Source organism: Punica granatum, chromosome 3, assembly GCF_007655135.1.
Source record: "Punica granatum isolate Tunisia-2019 chromosome 3, ASM765513v2, whole genome shotgun sequence".
Lineage (NCBI taxonomy): Eukaryota > Viridiplantae > Streptophyta > Magnoliopsida > Myrtales > Lythraceae > Punica > Punica granatum.
In genome coordinates this window covers 6,877,145-6,891,822 of record NC_045129.1, presented here as the reverse complement: position 1 = coordinate 6,891,822, position 14,678 = coordinate 6,877,145, and the positions used below count along the sequence as shown (strand labels likewise).

Sequence of the window (14,678 nt, the reverse complement as noted above, 5' to 3'; positions counted from 1 at the left end):
ACAATGTTTTTTTGTTTGGGACAATAATGAAACAAAATGAAAAGTTGAGGATATGAATGATAAAAGAAAATGATTTAGGATCAAAATGATTAAAAGGCTAAAGATTGAGGATTGAAAATGGAAAAAAAATTAACTCCGCAACCCCTTTATGTCTAACGGAGCAAATCACAGGAGGGCTAATTGTCCTAAATAAAAGAACATGGTACAATTTGTCCCGATTCCAAACTAAAAAGGGGTTTTTTTTATCTTTTTCCCTAGTTGAAAAAAAGTAATGATTGTATTGTTGAATTATAAAAAATGTAATGAATAGTTGAGAGAATTTATTATTAAAACTTGAAAACAAATGAAAAATTAATAATTATGTTGTTAACTTTTATTATGCAGTGAGTAAAATTTAAATTAAAGTTAAAATTTTAAAATCAAATTACGGAATCAAATGGGCAGGGTTTGGTAGTGCCATGGCCAGAGGTTGAGTGGGCTTTGGTTTTAAGTCGATCGCTGCCTAAACTAACGATACCTGCCAGTTAAATCCGGTCCGGATAGCGACAATGCAAAAGCCCAAACCCGGTTTGATTGTTGTTCAGCCTGTAAACAAAACCAAACCGTCGCGAACATTCGGGCCTCTTGCGAAATGGTTCGGCCCAAAATCACCCGCCCACCGACCGACGTGGACGCGGGCTGCCTCGTCTCCCACGAACAGCACGAGCAGAGCAGAGCATAGCATCGCATTGACGGCAAGCTTCACAGAGAAGGACGAAGATGAAGCAGAAACCCCACTAAACCCCTCTCTTCCTCCCTATCTCTCTGGTTCTCGTCGTGCTTCACGGCAATAGGGAAGATGGACTTCGACGACAATCCGCCTCCAGCTCCGACTCGGACGACGAGGTTCGCTCCCAAGTCCGCCAAGGCCGCCCTCAAGCCTCCCAAGTCCGAGCCGGCTCCGAGGCCCAAACTCGAAGCGCTGGAAGCGAAGGCCGGGCCGCAGAGCGATTCCATCTCTCCGGGTGAGCAGGAGTCGAAGGCTCAGGTCGGCGGTGCCGTGTTAGCCAAGGCTGAGGCTTCGATTTCCAATGGCACGGCGGATATGGAGGTGGACAGTAAGCTCGAGGTGGAAAAGGCGGAGCCGATGGAGACGGAGGAGGAAGATGGCGCCGTGGAAGACGAGATTGTGCGGGAGATTGATGTGTTCTTCAATGCTTCTATTGACGCCAAAACTCAGGTGAGGCCTCCCTCATTGCCTATATATATATATATATGAATGTATGATACTATGAGTTTCCAAGATACTGACTTTGATATGTGATTTCGGTGTTTTTTTTTTTTTAGCTGTATGTAGTGCAGTATCCGCTGCGAACATGGTGGCGTCCTTACGAGTTAGACGAGCGATGCGAAGAGGTTCGGCTTTCTGTTTATGGCGAACTTTTCCCCCATTTTTTTTTGGATAGAGACGATTTTCGTAACTTTCCCTCTCGACGTGTAGGTTAGAGTGAAACCACGCAGTGCAGAAGTTGAAGTGGATTTGTCTATTGATGTTGAATCTCGGAACTATGATACTGAATGCAGTAGCCAATTGAAGTCGACGAAGCAGGTTTGTCATCCTTTTGGCTTTGAACAGGATGCGGTTAGGATTTCATTGGGGTTGCATTGATGTTGTCTAAAATAACAAAAGGGTGCATAGGTTTGGCATTTCTCGGGGGATAACTTTCTGCAAATACTGCAAAGAATCTAACTGACATCATTTTCCGGTACAGAATGCTAGTTCATCTTCTGCTTGGAATTTTTTCAGTGAGATATCTGAATTTTGTCAACTTTATAGTGCTAACGGTGATAGAAGTTTTGATGGACTGCATTTGGCTCTTTTGTTTGTGCTTACTTTTATTTCTTCTTAATTTATTTTTCTCCATTTATAGGCGTTACCATGGTGCGTTTTGTATTTCCTTTTTCTACACTGGCTACCTGAACAGTATGGTGACGTCTTTTCTATTTGATATGCTTTAGACTCTAACATCTTCGTGGAAGCCACCTTGTGCCACTAGCTATGCCGTGGGAATTCTAATTGGTAACAAGGTATGTCAGGATGTTCTTCTCTGTTCATTTTATCTAATGTAGCAAATTATTGTTAATGGGGACATTCATATGTCGGTTTAATGGAAGTACATGCTGTAGTACATGTTTCATCAAATGTGCTATATGGGTAGCTGCCAATGAGGAATAACTTTTAAATATATGATTGGATTCTTAGTGGCTATGGAAGTTGAATATGGATAGAATTAGAAGCTTTTATTCTTTTTATGATCTCTTTTTTATTATTATTGTTAAATATACTGAGGAGGAGCCAGCAATGAACACCATCGCATTTTGAATTCACTGCTGCACATAATCTTTAGGATGAAATCCATCCCGTCCCCATTTATCAGGGTAAAGCTTGGTAAAAAAGGCTGCAAGTGTAGCCCTGACAATTATGTGTTCAATGCTCTTACAAACATCTTCATCTACTTTTTGAATGCTGGACAGTTGTGCACCTTAGTTACTGCAGCAACACCTTGGGCCAGTTGGAAGACCCTTATTTCTCATCGATGTCTGTTTCTTTTCTGTATTGATTCAGCTGTGTTTTGTCAAAAGAAGCTCCTAATTGATATGCAAATACGTTTCTACGTAAATTTCCTGTTTTGTATGGTTAAATTAAATAGGCTAGTTGGTGTATACTCTGAGTAGGAAAGTGCTAGCAAGCATTATAACCGATTGGTCTCGACTGTAGGGCTTTGTATCATCTTGAATCACCAAACTGTATGCTGCTGTATTGCTGTTGCAAAAGGAAAAAGAAAATGTGCTGCAGAGTCAATCTTTACAACTTCAATTCAGATCTCGCGTCACCTTTGCAGTGGAATAAATCTTTGCTTTGATCTTGCAGCTACATTTAAATCCCATCCATTCAGTGGTGCAGCTTCGACCGTCAATGGAACACTTGTATCCTGAAGGGTCGAAGATGAAAAACTATGTCACTAGCAACCAGGAAGGAAGTGTCAAAATGGAGGGGAGTGAAGAAAAAGCTGGCCCATCAAGAAAGCAGGTTGTCTTCTTATTATAACATCAATGGACATTGTGCTTATGTTGTTTTACTGCTTTACCCTGTTTGTTGGGTTATTGAAATGGATATTTGTTTTATATTAGTTAAATTTAAGGATATCCTTTTAATTATTATATTGTATCTTGTGGATATGTCTTTCATATGATGTTTAACTGCTTTGAATTTGTTGCGACTTTAACTTGGTCAGTAACATCTGCTTCTCTCTTTTGTCATTTCTACCTAGAGTTTTATTATATCAATTAGTCCTGCTGCTGCTGTTCTTACTTATAACATATCACTTTTTCTGCAGGGCAAGCAGTTGGAGCCTCCAAGCAAAGAAGAGACTGATGAAGAAGAGGTAAAATATTTCTTTTTTTTTTGACAGGATTATTTGATGTCTCATCAGTCTTCTAGAAAAGCCGTCCTATTTTAAGAAACTTATTCTGCCTTGCTAGGTGCAAGTTCTTGCTTGTTAATCTTGACAGAGTGCTCCAATTGCCCCTGCTAGGGAAAATAAGATGCAATGTTGGATATTCATTGTGCTTTCTCTTGTCATACAAATAGTAAAATCCTTTGTTGATTTTCAAATTTCACTATATTTTGAAATTTGAACTCGATGATGTATGTGTTGATGTTACTGCTTTCATGGCTTCTAATGTTATGCGACTGTTCGACAATCCATATGGTGCAGATTACCTCTTGCTTTGAAACTGCATAGCTTGATTAATTACTCATTTTTGGGTTATATGGGATATATGTAGCATTGGGTTCCACTTGTGTACCACGGTGCACAGAGTGACCTCTCAGCCAGATATATACAAAAGCTGGTGACAAAGCAGTGTTCTCCCATTCATTTTGCAATGAACCCGTGAGTATCACTTCTCCCGCCTTCCAAACCATAATTTTCAAAACTTTCTGTTCAGTAGAGTAGAGTATCATGAAATTGGTCAAGTTGTAAATCAAGTTTGACATTCAAATTTTTGAGTTACTATGTCTCAGAAATGCTGTGTACTTGTTGAATACTAAAGTCAACTTTGTGCTTGCAAGGTATGATTATGTTAATTCTTTATGTCCGGGAGCTAGCAACCAGAACAGCAAACTGGAAGGTTCTTCAAGGAGGTCTTATTTCTATTTTTAACCCTGATGGCTTTTGATGTAATCCATTTGGTATCTTGCTTTTGGATGTGCATGCATATGATAGGTTGAAGCCTTCTCTTATTGACTTAAGCTGGGTTTGCGCAAATTCACATTTTTTGGCAGATTAAAATAAATTTTTTGGCAATCAAACCAATTATATTTTCTCAAACAAATATGCATAACCTTTCTTAGCTGTTATGTCACAGCATAGCCTGAAGTATCAGTGAGCATAAGTCACCCTATCTGCCTAAAGTTTCAGCATGACGAAACACCCATTCCGCTAGTATTTGATGCTCGCTCTCTAATTATAGATTCTCCAGGGACCATCTTTTGAGGTTTTACAATTTTTCAATTGGTATTAAAAGAATTCACAATTAGCCCACTGATGGTAATGAATTTTCTGGACATCCATCCATCATATTTTGGAAAGAAAAAGAAAATAACTTTAATGATATGATGTTTTTTGTTGTAGCCTTGTCTATAACAGCGTAGACAGGATTCAGTTTGTACTAAGCCACTCAGTGATCTGTCTTCCAAAGATTCATTATATTGAAAGTGTTTTTCTCTGTTCATTTAGGTCTTTCTTCTTAAAGATTATCTAGGGACCTTTTCTCAAGGTTTTACGTTTTGGTTGGAGTCGTCTACTTCACCCAAATGTTATCTCTGTGATTTTGTTCTCCTGCGAACTGTTCAATTTTATTTGCTATTTCATTCCAAAATTCATAATCTTTCCTCTTTCAGGGTTCTGCTATCGCTTCCCTTGGATGAGAGAATAAAGAAGATCCTCTGCGAGGTTCGTGCTCAATGCACCTACATATATAAAATTGGCAAGTCCGTTGTCATACCCAAAGTCCTTTTTGAATTAGTTGACGCTAGTTTGCAATTTAGTTTTTCAATTACCGGATTGTTTTATGGGGGAAAAATGAGGGTTCATATATTTTTTAACGTAATTACTTGTTGGAATTATAGGTGCCTTGCGACATTGCTTTTAGTTCTTATGCAGATTGCCAAGTCACTTTTGGGTGTTAACTTTGTAGTTCTAGGGAGTGTCCATCTTCTTATTGTTGTACAGTGATATGTGGTATTGAATTCACTTAATTGCTCTTAGTTTTTTCATATATCAAGACCTCTGTGCATGACAAGGGCACATGGATGGCTTTAATTAGATTTCATCCCACATCTATCAACTTTTTCCCCACCCTTTTTCTTGTTTCCACTTCTGATGTTGTAGAAGCTTCTTAGTGTTCCTTTATCAAATTGAAGTCTCAAAACTTTTCCATCTGCTGTTGTAATGTTTTTTCAAATTTAACAGAAATGGACTCCATTTATATTTTCTCTTTTATATTTTGCATTTAATGTACTTTGTGTTGAGAGTAAGTTCCTCATTCTTTATCCTTTTCTATTAGCAGGCGCCTTATGCTCACCGTTATAGTGCTTTGAGATACTACGCTCCAGATGTTTCGGATGAAGTATTTTTAGGTGTCCTCCAAAAATATGGTATCCTCGTGCAAGGATGCTGGGTGGCAAAGACTTCATTGGTAGTCAAGGATCCGCTTGAATCCCTTGCACGAGATTACATCCTCTTAGGGTTCAGCAAAGATCCAGTGATTCGGAAATCAGTACTTCCCCATCCAAAAGCTCTCTCTGATCACGTGAAAAAGTTCCTGAACATATTTGCTGTAGAGAGACCTTCACTGGATGACTGGAAATTCAAGCAGCCAACAGATGTATCGTTTTTGAAAAAGCATCCAGATATTGTCAATAGTCAATCCCAACAGTGGGAGAATAATGAAAGAAAGATAATGGATTTTCTCAATAAAAAAGGCAGGCCGAACGCGAGAGAGGAGAATAATATGAACAATGCTAAACTGAGGCAGCCACGCATGGTCACCAAGGAAGCAAAATCTTCAAAAATCGATAGAACTACAGTAAAAGATCCAAGCAGGACAACCATGTCATCTGAAACTCGTGAAGCTTTGCCAAAGGCACTGCAGAAAGTTTTTCAAAATCAGAAGGTTTGCAGGTGTGGCTTCTTGACTTATCATGTTTTGCATTGTCAGTTTCAGTTGTTGTCCTCTCAATTTACCTTCAATGCATCTTTCTAGCATAATTGACTGCTGTAAATATATGATTCTTTCTTTTCTTTTTCTTTTTTTGTGGGTCCAGTGTTTGTAGAAAAGCATCAGCTAATTAATATTAAGGTCTAACTGCATAGATACTTGAGTTATAGAGATGCCAAAGAAAAAAAAAAAATTTGTTCCTTATGAAATAGATGAGATGAAATTCAAAGTTCTGAATATGAGAATTTAGCTATGTGATTCTAAATTCAGAGTCTCAAATCTCAAATACACTGTGTTTGATTGTCGACTTACTTAGAAGTGAGTGATTAGGAAATACGAAGTATCTTGAACCACAATGCTTAGAGTGTATCAAACGGCAAAGACATTACAAAGGATTCCATAGTGAATCATCATATTGTTTTATGAGCTCATTGACTATCCTACTTCAAAGGTTGACTTCCCTAGACTGTATAGGTGGAAGGGTCCAGCTTACTGCTAGAATATGCAAATGGAAGGACCTCCGCCCTAAGTAATTCTGATCATACACACAATTCGACCAATGTGCAAGGAACTCTTTATGCTTAATCTGTTGGTCAGTAAATTGAATTTGACGACTATAAAATAGTCGATTAAGTTTCATGTTCTATTTGGTGTTTCATCTTTGGACTGAGCTGCACGTAATATATCATGAAGAAAATTTTCCCTTGGTGGAGACATTGGCTGCTTCATGAAACCCCAGATGAGAAAGAGAGGTGTTTATAATCCTGCAGTGGCTCATCTCACAAACCTATGTTGGTGTGTTTGATTATGTCGCAATGTTAGACAACTGAATTAAATTTCTGCCGGACTATTCCTGGCATATGACGTGTGTGATCTCGTCGCTCTTTCAAAATTAATGAACTATACTGTCTTGCATCATTAGATGATGCATATGAAAGTTTGAAATTTTCCGCTATACTATGCCAATCCTGTCAATTTTAAGACAGAAGTGCGAGCTCTATTCATCTCAAGGATGATACTATTGTTTAAAATCCTTTCCCGACTTATATTAAAACTCTATGTTTTCTTCCTTTGGTAGCTATCAGATTATTTGTGAGCGGTTGCGGGGTCAGGCAGTTTCTGAGTCGACCAATCCGAAAGCAGATGCTAGAATGGCAAGAAATGCAGCTCAAGCAGTTGATTCCCCAGAAGAGCTCCGGGAGGTTTTAAATCGAATTGCTGTAAATATTCATGGATTTTACGTCTTGAAATCGTCTCCAGATCACCCAGAACTCGATCCGTTGAGGTCATCGATTTCTCTCTCTCTCTCTCTCTATGGTATTGTTATGTCAAAGTCTGTAATCCTGCACATATGATTTGTCTCTCAAATTTTATTCGTGTGAGCAGGAGAGTGGTCATGGATCTTTTCATAGGCAAAGGACCTGAAGCAAAACTTAAGAAGGGAGAGGTCATCGAAGCCGCCAAGATCTCTCTCAAGAGGGACATTTCTAAGAATGAATTTGAAAAGGTTAGCTACTATATTCTTACAGGTTTTATTTTGAAGCTTATGTAATTTCTTTTTGACAGAATTTTCACGCAGTGAAAAATGCTTGCAAAAATATGTTTTTTTTTTCGGTTACAATAGGAGGCTCATGGCCTAGTACAAGGAAATGGAAAGGAAATCTAAATAAATGGGCATGGGTAGTCCCACTGATGAGAATCAAATCTGGAACCTTTAGGTTACCAGGTGAGGGTGTTAGCCACTGCACTACACCCTCTTTCTCTGCTTGCAAAAATATTTGGCCTTTGTTTGTATGGTGGTTCACATGGATTTTCCCCCCTCCAGTGCATGCATGAAGGTTACCTGGGAGATTTTGATAGAGTTTCCGTCTAGTACAGAAAAAGTGATAATCCCGTCAAAAACCACACTGGCGGAAATGTTCGGGAAACTGTTGCCTCCTAGTTCCAAATATTTCCTTGATATTATACTTCACACTAATCAAAATAAGCCCAAGAGAATTCAGAATACCTTATTGTAGAAAATATTTTACATTTGAGGATTCGGCGTCTGAAAACTACCATGTTCTGTTTTCTGCCTTGTTGCAGGTTATCACTGATATCTGCGAATCCAAGGGTTCTTTCTGGGTCTTGAATAGTGGCAACTGAGGTTCGAGATGACCAGACGATTAGTAATTGTTCATTTTCCTCTTTACTGCTACCATACTTTGAAAGCCAAGATGAGGAAATATGTCATCCTTGTGCCATATTCATCAATTCTGGGAAGAGAATTATTCTCTTGTTGGAATTCTGTGTGCAGATGCATGCACATACCAAATTTTGCCAAATACAAAGCCTGAGGAACTTCTTTGCACAATTTGTACAGAGAACACTTTAAATGCTGCCCTTTCTTTTTCTCCCTCAAAATTTCGATCTCTGTTTGAAATTGGATATGAACCCACTTTTGGGGGCTGATAACTTGTTTAATTATGTTGATTATCAAAGCCTCGATGGGGGGAACGCATTTCGGGTACACGACCCCTACTGGAGATCCATTCTGAGATTCGCTCATCCCAAGTATGTTGATCAGTTACACTTCTATGTTACCATCGAGAGTTTTGATCAAATACAAATGATGCATATTCATACATAAGTGAAATCACTAGTCCGGTTCCCGGTTTATGACATGAAGCATGCTAATTTTAACATGGGAATGTTAGAAAACGTAAAACCCGACTCTGACTCAACTTTTATTTTGGCCTGATCTTAGGCCATGTCTAATGTTTTCTGGACTCCCTAAGTGAAACATGCTCGTGTCAGCAGCAGTCAATAGCAGGACTCTTAGGAGCACTTGACTTTGTACGGCCAGTTATTTCCGCTTTACTTTTAATGTCGCATCGTTTTGGTTGATTCGCGTCGTTAGGATATCGATACCTTAAAATTGGCCTGCGTGCCGTAGCGACTGCCTATCTTATATCATGAAAAGCTTGTAAATATTCATATATTCCATGATAGTATCTTCAATTTGGATTACCTAAAATTTCCTACTTTGAAACACTTTATCACCCCGATCATATTAGCAGGACTACTTGTTAATTAAACATATTTAGCAAGAACAAATTGCCTTATAATTTTTCACAATTAATTAATAAGCGGTGAATTACTTTTAGCTCATCTCCTACTGAACATCCGATTACTTTTCTCGATTTCGATTCCTCATAGCACATAAATTCGGACATGCTTCGACATGCTTTGAGAATCGGAACACGGTCGATCCAATGGAGGAACCATCCTCGCAACAACTCATCGGGTAGGTTGCGATAGTTCTCGGGTATAACCTAACCCCGTGTGCCTCCCTACTTTTAGGAGCAAAGTCCCTTTTCGACCAGAAAAGTTATCTGAAACGCAGGAAAAGAAATGGCGGCCGGTCCAATGACCGGACATCCATCTCTATCAGCAATCCCACCTGTAGATTCTGTCCACCGGAGCTGACCGTAAAGTAGTAGACCCCCTAAAACTCTCCTCGATTACTTTTTCATCACCACCAGAAATATCTTCTAATATCAGACCAGTCGCATACAGTACAAGAGACCGATCCACCTTATATCATACCGCACTAGATAGATACGCGACTTGCAGATAACGACAGTATTGATTGTGTTCACTCCGTACAGTGAACAGCCACAACTGGGGACGAGTCGAGGAGTTCAGGTATAGAATCGGTTCGGAGAGAGGTCGAATGAGCAACCAGCTCTCTCGAGCTAACATGACAGCCTGGTCCTACCCATGCTCGCTGCGTCCCAACGATGGTCCCGTGCAGTCTATGCCAGTATTATGCAGCATTCTCGTCGATTTGCCATTTCAATTTGGTGTCTTATATATCCAATTATTTGTTCGTATACTCGCGTCATGCATCACGTGGGTAAGACCGTCGCGGAAAGTACTGATCTTGTTCAACTAGGCTCCCTCTCGGCCGAGCGGGAAGTCAATTAAACGTTAGGCCCACCCAACTTGAGAATATGTGGATCCAGTGGGCTCGACTCCTCATTATGAAGTGCAATTTAAAGAGAAAAAAAATAATATAATGAAGGCTCATAATCGTAGTACAGGATTAAGAATATAGAAATCAATACTTATAAAAAACACTACACTTACCAAAGAATATAGAAAGTAAAATAAATGAGTGTAGTACGTTTCATTGTGAAAATTAAATCTCGAATCTCTTGATTTCAAATTAGTGACTAATGTTACTGCACTAAATTTCCTTTTTTAAATTACAATACTTTTATCCAATGAGGACAAGACTGTATGTTCGACAAACTCTGGTTTGTAATAAGAATAATTATAGTTTTCCATATAAACCGGACAAAGGAAGATAGTTATTAAATGCTAATGAGGACATTGGTCTAACTTGCTATAAAGATATAATATATGTATAATTATAATTGCTATAATATATCATCTGATTTTAGCTTTATATGTATAATTGTAATTTTCTTTTCCCCAACATCTTTGTCTGACGTGCTAAAATCTATCTTCATTTAAATGATTGAAATATATAGATGTACGTAGATGTATATATATATATATATATATATATATATTGCTCCGTATTGATAGGTACGAATCTGATAATTCATGCACGTGCGTGTATATATCATTGACTTCTATTTTGTTCCTGCAGCTATATTTCCCGACGAAGACGATGTTTTTCGGCTCGGTATGCATGATCCAATGAAGGTAGGCACCACGTCGAGATCTAAACATTTACACTCATAGTAAGTCCAAGAATGGTTCCGCTGTTTGTTTTTCCTGGTTATCTCGACCATTAATTGTGGACATAATAAAGAGAAAAAAAGAGAGAGTAAAATGTGGTTTGCAATTCCGACCCTTGAGCCTATTGGCAAAATGCCCCCTGACCTTTAAAATTTTGGACTATGCCACCTAACTTATTTAAAAAACGGCAAAGTGCATCTTAGGTACTTTTCCGATCACTTCTTCCCGTCAAACATTAATTTATTATCAATTTATTTATTTTAATTTTTAAAATATAATTTGAAAATTTAAAATTTGAAATTAAAGGAAGAAACCCCAAATCTTGAACGGAAAAGAGAGCTTCTCTTTCTAAATCTCTCTCTAATACAAACGCAACCATCCACAAACAAGACAATACTTACACTCTCACCCACGAGGTCAATATGAAAATTGCGGGCATTTGATTTGTTATAGAGGATCAAAAGCTTATGCACAAATTTCATTTTCTTATAACCTAATGAAGTTGAAGCATGCAGGCACAATCTGCTACGTGGGGACAACCAAGCAAAGTGGCTGTCACTGTGGGTTTTGGTTAATCGGTCAATCGAATTAAGGATGAATCCGAAAAGGCCGAATTGTAAGGAGAAACATAGGTTGAACGGAATCACATTTATGTGAAAAACGAAAAAGAGCAAGGATCTTATATACAAGAGATTTGGGATGAGAGGGGGGAGGTGGTGGCTAGCCGCCCAACCACCGGACAAACTGGCGGCGGTCTCTCTCTTACATTTTTTTTAATTTAATTTTTGAAATTATTTTTAAAATTTTGATATTGAAATTAATGATAAATTAATTTTTAGCCGGAAAAAGTGGTTGGAAAAGTAATTCGTGATGCACTTTGCTTCTTTTTAAATAGGTCAGGTGGCATATTGCAAAATTTTAAAGGTTATGGGCACTTTACCACTAAGCTCAATGGTGGGGGTGCAAACTGCACTTTACTAAAAAAAAATAAAAATGAACCAATTGATCTGAGTCTGACGATGATGTGGTTAAGGGGCAATTTGGAATTAACAGTTCGTGCTAATAATCAGCCTATTTTCATTCAATAAATCCGCTTTTTGCATTTTTGAGATATTGTTTGATATATTTATCCAATTACAGCTGAATTCCAAAGCAATTTAATTAATTTAAGACCTAACTAACTAACTTACTGAGAGCAGGTCTGGTTGATCAGCGAGGAGTTGTCCTTGGGAACTTTTGACATCCCCTAAATTGATGAGATATCTCTGTCCCTCTCAATGTCATACAGACAGAAGATTTTTCTGTCTATAAAAAGGTTCACCTCTTGATTCTTTGCAATTTGTGCTTCCACGCAAGCTTTTAAACACATAGACAGAGTCCCGAGCTTGGCCGGTGAAGTCGATATCGAGAGCTAGTCGGGAAGAACGTCCAGTCATCATGGTTTCGGTCGAGGAGGGTGCCGGTGGCAAGCCCCGTGGAGGTGGATTCAAGTATGCATGCGCCTGCGCTATCGTCGCATCGATGATTAATATAATATTTGGCTACGGTACGTGTGGCTTCTTTGATGTGTAGTCCGTGTGTGGTTGTGATGATCTCGTTCGATTGGTTTATTGATTTTCGTTGTTCGGTACCAGATACGGGAGTCATTAGCGGGGCGCTGATTTTCATCAAGAAGGACCTCTTGATCGGAGACACGCAGGTCGAGGTCCTCGCGGGGATCTTGAACCTGTGCGCCCTGGTTGGGACCTTGGTGGCCGGGCGGATATCCGACTACATTGGTCGGCGCTACACGATTGTGCTGGCATCATTAATCTTCATGGTTGGGTCGGTCCTGATGGGCTGGGCCCCAAACTATGGGGTCCTCATGGCGGGGCGGTGCACGGCTGGCATTTCGGTTGGGTTCGCCCTCATGATAGCGCCAGTCTACATCTCCGAGGTCGCCGCCCCGTCGGCCCGTGGGATGCTGACGGGTATATCCGAGGTCTGTATAAGCGTCGGTATCCTGTCCGGTTATGTGTCTAACTTAGTGTTCGCGAGGATGGCCCTGAGACTCGGATGGAGGTTGATGCTAGGTATCGCGGCAGCCCCTTCACTTATGTTGGCCTTGGGTATCTTGCAAATGCCCGAGTCCCCAAGGTGGCTTGTCTTGCAGGTAATTTTGTTTAACTAATTTTTATTTGGATATCGGTTTGATTTTGACCATTAGGCGATTATATTTTGTCGCTGCTATGTTTCAGGGTCGACTACGTGATGCAAAAGCGATACTGAGAAAAGTATCGAGCTCCGACGAGGAAGCGGATGTCCGGTTCAGGGACATATTGGCTGCAGCTGGGATTAACCCCGACTGCACCGATGATTATATTGATATTCCAGATAACGTAAGCTCCGGGAAAGGTGTGTGGAAGGAGCTCCTGATAAAGCCCACCCCGAGCGTCCGATGGGTCTTATTGGCCGCCCTCGGCATCCACTTCTTCGAGCACGCCACGGGCATCCAGGCCGTCATACTGTACAGCCCCCGGATCTTTAAAAAGGCAGGGGTCACTAGCCAGAAGAAGCTCCTGCTTGCGACAGTCGGGGTTGGGCTGACCAAGTTAACGTTCGTATTCCTGTCCACCCTCCTGATGGACCGGGTCGGCAGGAGGAAGCTCCTCCTCGGAAGCACGGTAGGGATCATCGTCTCGTTATCAGGGCTAGGCTTGTGCCTGACCATAGTGGAGCACTCCAAGGAAAAGCTCCTGTGGGCACTGGTGCTCAGCATCGTCGCTACGTACGCATTCGTGGCCCTGATGTCGTTTGGGCTGGGGCCGGTCACGTGGGTGTACAGCACGGAGATCTTCCCTCTCAGGCTCAGGGCCCAGGGGATGGCCATAGGGGTGGCGGTGAACAGGTTCATGAACGCGGCGGTCTCGATGAGTTTCCTGTCAATTTCGCACACCATTACGATCGGCGGGAGCTTCTTCATGTTCGCCGGGATAGCGGTGGTGGCCTTGATATTCTTTTACTTCTTCTTGCCGGAGACCAAGGAGAAGTCCTTGGAGGAGATTGAGATGATGTTCGGTAGAGAAAGCCAGCCCAAGCCAAAGCCAAAGCCAAAGGACAGCAACGCTGGCAATCAATAGTGTCATCAGGCTTATGGTAGATAGACCGATAATTCTTCTGTCCCGTAAATAAAGAGCTGCGTGCCCCGTAGGCTGTAGCCTTAGGGAGAAATAGAACTCGATACAACGGCCTTGTCGGAACTTATCCACGAGAATTATGTATCGATAGCGAAAATCAATGCCGTTTTGCTTGGCGTCAGGCTTAGAGGAGTGATCGGAATACCGATTAGAATGATCAATTGCGAGAATGTGCCAAGTAGTTTTATTGGTCAGATCCTTTTAAACCACATAATTGACGTCTGATCGATGAAATGTTCGTTAACACTCTTTTTGGAATCCCTCCATAGTTAAATGCTATTATCTGAATTTTAATAGATACGAGTATTAATTAGAAATTCCAGATTTACCTATCAAAAAATAGAAGTACAAGATTTGCATTGAATTTCAGATTTGGCTAGAATTCAGTTCTTTTTTTTTTTCTTTTTTTTTTTCTCTATGTATCGACTGGGACAATCGAGCATGCCACTGTAGTCTAAAATATGCGACTAATCAATTTACATCAAA

At 40.2% G+C, this 14,678-nt stretch overlaps 2 protein-coding genes across 3 annotated transcripts; both read left to right on the top strand.

The window, feature by feature from the left end:
* The first annotated feature begins 706 nt into the window (after positions 1-706).
* Positions 707-8,773, top strand: LOC116200971 (DNA-directed RNA polymerase III subunit RPC5). Of its 2 annotated transcripts, none has more exons than XR_004155783.1 (13): positions 707-1,219; positions 1,327-1,395; positions 1,481-1,588; positions 1,999-2,067; positions 2,912-3,070; positions 3,378-3,425; positions 3,829-3,935; positions 4,115-4,186; positions 4,946-4,997; positions 5,614-6,227; positions 7,350-7,549; positions 7,651-7,771; positions 8,350-8,773. XR_004155783.1 is itself a non-coding variant. In XM_031531999.1 (13 exons), the coding sequence occupies exons 1-13, from the start codon at positions 839-841 to the stop codon at positions 8,407-8,409; spliced, it is 2,067 nt and encodes a 688-aa protein (XP_031387859.1). In that variant the 5' UTR covers positions 710-838; the 3' UTR covers positions 8,410-8,773. The 2 variants fall into 2 exon arrangements, 1 of the variants encoding a protein (XP_031387859.1); XM_031531999.1 differs by having other exon boundaries at positions 710-1,219; positions 7,343-7,549.
* A 3,520-nt stretch (positions 8,774-12,293) lies between these two features.
* Positions 12,294-14,441, top strand: LOC116198860 (probable polyol transporter 6). Its single transcript, XM_031529113.1, has 3 exons — positions 12,294-12,562; positions 12,651-13,168; positions 13,254-14,441. The coding sequence occupies exons 1-3, from the start codon at positions 12,454-12,456 to the stop codon at positions 14,133-14,135; spliced, it is 1,509 nt and encodes a 502-aa protein (XP_031384973.1). The 5' UTR covers positions 12,294-12,453; the 3' UTR covers positions 14,136-14,441.
* The last annotated feature ends 237 nt before the right edge of the window (positions 14,442-14,678 follow it).